General features: G+C 36.0%; 1 protein-coding gene across 1 annotated transcript; it reads right to left on the bottom strand.

Annotated features, from left to right (window-relative positions):
* Positions 1-440: 440 nt before the first annotated feature.
* LOC309711849 (uncharacterized protein) lies at positions 441-2639 on the bottom strand. The gene is made up of 4 exons (XM_082542367.1): positions 2469-2639; positions 2162-2317; positions 1985-2077; positions 441-1172 (listed from the first exon to the last, which is right to left on the bottom strand). The coding sequence occupies exons 1-4, from the start codon at positions 2505-2507 to the stop codon at positions 861-863; spliced, it is 600 nt and encodes a 199-aa protein (XP_082398493.1). The 5' UTR covers positions 2508-2639; the 3' UTR covers positions 441-860.
* Between the last annotated feature and the right edge of the window lie 2743 nt (positions 2640-5382).

The raw sequence follows: 5382 nt of genomic DNA, 5'->3' as shown, positions 1-5382 counted from the left end.
ATGAAGGCATGCCGGCTCGGACGTCGCCCGGATCAACAAGGTCCGCGTCAGGTGTTGAGGAACCAGGGCACCCTGACGAAAAGTGGGCTACTGGAACAAGAAGGCATCGGTGGGCAAGGGACGAAAACAGGGCGTTGTTGGAATGCTACTACGCAAGTAACCCCGGCGGAAGGGGCTACATGAATAGGATGAGGGACCTATGGATTCTTCGATACCCAACATCCACAATGACGGCGAAACAACTAGTAGCTCAGTGTTCCAACATTCGAAAGAAGGGACTGCATATATATATATATATATATATATATATATACACACATATATATATATATATATATATATATATATATATATATATATATATATATACATATATATATATATATATATATATATATATATATATATATATATATATATATATGTGTGTGTGTGTGTTTTCATGAAGAACATTTTTCTGTTACCAAGGGGGGAGGTATTTTAATAAAAAAAAATCTTTCAACTATACTTCTCCAAAACCAATTACATGTAAACATTTACAAGCTTATAAGAACGGGAAGACCAACTTTAAAACACTGGAAGACACAAAACTTGTCAACATTTTTCTATTACCTTTGCAAATCCCAAAAGCAATCAAAAAGAAAATGGTGGTTACAACCATGAAACTTTTTCTGAGCTAAATCCCCAGTCCTTTCATCCATCTATAGTAGTACAGATTAAAGGTCACATCACTCACAACAGAACAGCAGACAAAAATAGACAACTTCCATTTGGCCAAAAAAAAGAAAGAAAAAAAGGTCACACTTTGAACAAAAGATATAAAAAGGCCAAAATCAACTTTTGTGCTGGGTCTTGTTTGCCTAAGCAAACATCTTCATTTTCATTTGCTGCATCTTTGTACTGAGCCTTTGTCCATCCAGATTCATCAAAATCTTCTGACAGAACTCAAACGTGTACTTGTGGTCATTTGGATAGCTCAGATCAAGTGCATAAATCAGTCCAAAGAGGACGATGAATGCCATGATGACACTACCGAGGTTGTTCATAACTGTAGTACCTTCAGTGACAACTCCAACATCCTCTGGCTCCTGAATCCCTTCTCTTCTGATGGTGTAAATACCCATGACAGTTGCTGCAGTGGACCTCAACCGTTCATCCTCAGTGGAGGAGGTCTGAAAAACAGGTTGTTTCAGGTTTAAGGGCTCTGTCACTTGGAAGGGGACATATTATGCAAAACTCAGCTTTTGTATCATTTTGTGCTGAAACATAGGTCTCTACCGCCTCTATAAACACTCCAAACATAAATAAAACCCGTCAATCTGTTTCCTATCAATAGTTTGGGTTCAGGTATTATGTACCTCCCTTTGGGAGGGGCTTGATATAGAGCAGCAGCTCCTCCAGTGTCTATCAGTGTGTGTGTGTGTGTGTGTGTGTGTGTGTGTGTGTGTGTGGGCTGGGTCAATTTCCCTTATTCCATCACAATTGGGAACCTTTTGAAACAGCTTGTTTTATGCACATTATTCCTGAAACCAGGAGATTGCTGTAATGGCAGTGACACTAGTTAGTGTCTTGATGCAATCTGCTGTGTTCCTTATAATGAAGACTTTTTACTAATTGGCATAATAAACTGAACTCCATTGGAGTGTTTACTTTCTGAAGTGCCTTGAGATGACTGTTGTTGTGATATACCGCTATATAAATAAACTGAATTGAAACACTGACAGAAAATGGATGAATGTTTTGTCCACATTTACTGTGTTTATAGAGGCAGTAGATACCTACATGGCAGCACCAAAAGAATGAACAATTGAATTTTTGCTGAAACCGTCCCCTTAAAAAGTGCTCTCCAGTGCAAGTTTCAACAATGACTATTAAGAATAATACATATTTCACAATTATATTGTCTCTTTTGAATATATGAGGATTTTGTGTGCGATGAACCTAACTCAAATTGAATCTAGAAAAGAAAGTGTGATAAGCGTACCAGATACTCCTTGAACAGTAGGTCTGGATCTTCATTAAAGTAGATCACCAGGCTTTTAAGAGTATGCTCCCTCTTTATGTCGATGTCATCACACTAATGCAAGGGTGGAAAAAAAAGGGTGAAAAAAATGGAATTGATTGATTGCATTTAATTGATGGGTTTATCATTAGTACCGACCAAACTACTGATCGCCATGATATCCTTGATCTTTTGGCCCTTTGCTCCTTTGCTCCCCTGAAAAATTTGCATCAGCTTGTCTGTTAAATTGTCCAGCTGAGCCAAGAACTTCGCCTGCAGGGGTTTTGTAGTGATCTGCAGGAACTCTGCATTCACCTGGAAATAAAACATACATAAATATAGTAAACTAGAAGTTTAAATACAGACTGCTGAATCAACACACTGAAAGTTGCTAAACATTTGAACCATCAGTGAAGTTTGTCAAGACCTAAACTGTTTTTAGCTGAGTTTAGGAATATATCGCCACCTGTTGCTTTGGCATGTTCCTAGCAGCGTTTTCCTTCATTTTTGCGTTTACCTGTGGACGGGATTATTTTTTAAAACGAAAACGGAAAATCTCCGTTTTCAAAAATACCTGTGTAAGTGTGGACGTAGCCGAAATCTTTTATAATAATAAATAGGTTTGAACGTCATGGGAGTGCGCATTGTGCTGCCTGCAGTTACTCTTCTGGCCACATGGTTCGCTTTTGGTAGCACCCTCAGTAAACTATGTAGTGCTTTTAAAGACATCTCAAAACGATACTTTCTACTAGAAAATGGCATATAATAATAAACACAGAATACCACATTTTTAGATTATAAAAAGAAAACAGTAAGAAAGAAGTTAGCTATAGGACATCATCTTTCATTGAGCACAATGGCTAGCTGCTAATAAGCTAGCACACGCTCCGACTTAAAAGTTGGCAGATACACAATTTCTCCTCTAAAACAAGGCACTTTTGAAAAGACCTGGCTATATTGTCAAAAAAAAAATAGTATTCAAGCAGAGAAGAGAATGGTAGCACCACCAAAAGTTCAAAAAACAACTGTTACAAGCTTCTATGATAAATAGCATTGCCATAGATTTAGCTGATAAAGAAATACACAATTGGATATATGAAAAAATAATATGTTACCTTACCTGAAGGTGTAGTTTTATCCAAAAAGTACAGAGAGGCGAAGAGCAGCTGCATTCATTTAGGTGATCCTGAAAGAGCGCAAAATTTTCAAAGAAGGCGGACCGTTGTGTAACTCAATAACTTTGTGTTCTTGTGACAAAGACTGCTTTGAGAGAAAATAATTTAGGTTCACCACACGAATAATAATTGCAGTAACGCTGGAGTGCTACATTTGCGTTGAATGAGATTAAAAATAATGTTTAAGCTTAAAGAGGGGCTTGAATTTATTTATTTGACTTTACAAATACTTAAGTGCAAAAATGTACTCCTCCTACCCCCAGTGCCCCAACAAACTCATTCATTTTGTGTTCAGAATCAGCCTCTGCTGGTTTTGAATAATTTTAGGTTTACACAAAGAAAATCAAATTAATTTGGTATTTTTTAATTGCATTTGTGAACAACTAACATAATTTGCATGTGTTCTTTGAAAGGAGGACCTGAATCTGTTTTTTGAGTGTGTTCTGCTGTGAATTAGCTATCCCATTCAGGTATAAGCAGAGATGGGCAGTAACGCGTTACTGTAATCCAATTACCTTTTTCAAGTAACAACTAAAGTAAGGGATTACTATTGCAAAAAAGTAATTAGATTACTGTTACTTTCACGTAAGCACGCTGCGTTACTAAACCAAGATTTTGTGAGTGTCTCATGACAATGACGTAAGCGCGTGGCAGAGACAGACGTGTGTAGATCAACAATGGATGATATGGAGTGTGGGAGAGAGTACGACCATGCAGCGTTTAAAGCTTGGAACTACTGACCTTACTTAGAGTTTGATTCTGTAAAAATTGACAGGAACATCAGCCTCCGCTGTTCACTCTGTGTGGGAAGAAAACTTCTTTCTACAGCAAAAAATTAAACTTCAAATCAGGAATGTGAAATTCACAGAGAAACCCCCGGATCCCTCCAGTGACATTACCACATCCAAAACCTCAGACGGCCCCACTCCAGCTAAACAGGTATGTTTTACTTGCATTTATTTCAAAGAGTGAGTGTAAACACAAAAAAAATATTTTATTTTATATGCTGGAATATGCAGAAAATAGGTTTAAATGCTAAACAAATTTCTCCAAGTCAGAGAATGTTACATATATTTTAATTTTTGCTTGATGCAATGTGCATAAAGTTAAAAGATTAAAACTAATAAAACAAATTTTAAAAAGAGACTTTTTCATTTGATTCAATTTTATATGATGGATTATGCAGAAAAAATAGAATTGGGCTGTAAGGTCTATTGCTTTATTACATATTTAGGTTGTGTATCATGTTTTTAAACAGTAACTAATTACTTTTGAAAATGAGTAATCAGGAAAGTAATGGGATTACTTTTTTATAGAAGTAATCAGTTTATTAGTAGCTAATTACTTTTTTCAAGTAACTTAACCAACACTGGGTATAAGGAAAATTTAAGAAACGTTCCTAAATTTGCCTCTATCTGTTAGTGTTATCTAATTATGGTCTTACATGGCCATCTTTTTATATAGAGGAGCCAGCTTTCTAGAAGCACTGGACTACCACAAACCACAAACTCAACTCTATGCATCACATAACCCTGGATTTTAGTTTAGATTCAGCACCATGTCTTATGGAGAAAATGGAGCACAGACGTGGAACCCAAGGGGTCTATAGTGTGTAGATTGATTTCTTTTAACATACCTCATCTTGCTTTCTCCCCTATTCAGTGTTAGAGAAAGTCAAGGGCTTTCCACATTTCCAACAGATGGGCTACAGTGTTGAAATTTTTACAGACAGAATTTGGGTTTTGAAAGTTTTACACTTTTTTTTTTCAAATGGTTTAAAGAGATTCATAAAAAATACCTTTTGAAACAGACTACTTGGAGAAATTGTGTTAAGTATACTTTTCCAGCTCTATGGCTTTCTCTGTGATACACATAGAGAATGATATCTCATTTCATTAGGTTACCTTCTTTAGTAACCTGCAAAAATATATTTCATTTTTCAGTAATTCAGTAATTTTTGTTATTGTTGGTTCTTTTCTATCCCACTAGAAACTAAATCCTGATTCTTGAGGTATGCTTAATGGTTTTTATAGTGGGATATTTATTCTACTATTATAAGGGATAACCACTTATTTTTTATATAGTTTCAGTCTAATTGTGAGAATATTATTAGAAAGTATGAATCTCTCTCCCACCTTTTAATCCTTGTAAAGGCTGATGTAATAACTGTCACAATGTCCAGAGAGAACAGCGATTATAAAATGC

This window comes from Aulonocara stuartgranti (assembly GCF_965226115.1).
Source record: "Aulonocara stuartgranti genome assembly, chromosome: 7".
NCBI classification, from domain to species: domain Eukaryota; kingdom Metazoa; phylum Chordata; class Actinopteri; order Cichliformes; family Cichlidae; genus Aulonocara; species Aulonocara stuartgranti.
This window is presented reverse-complemented; position numbering and strand designations above follow the sequence as displayed.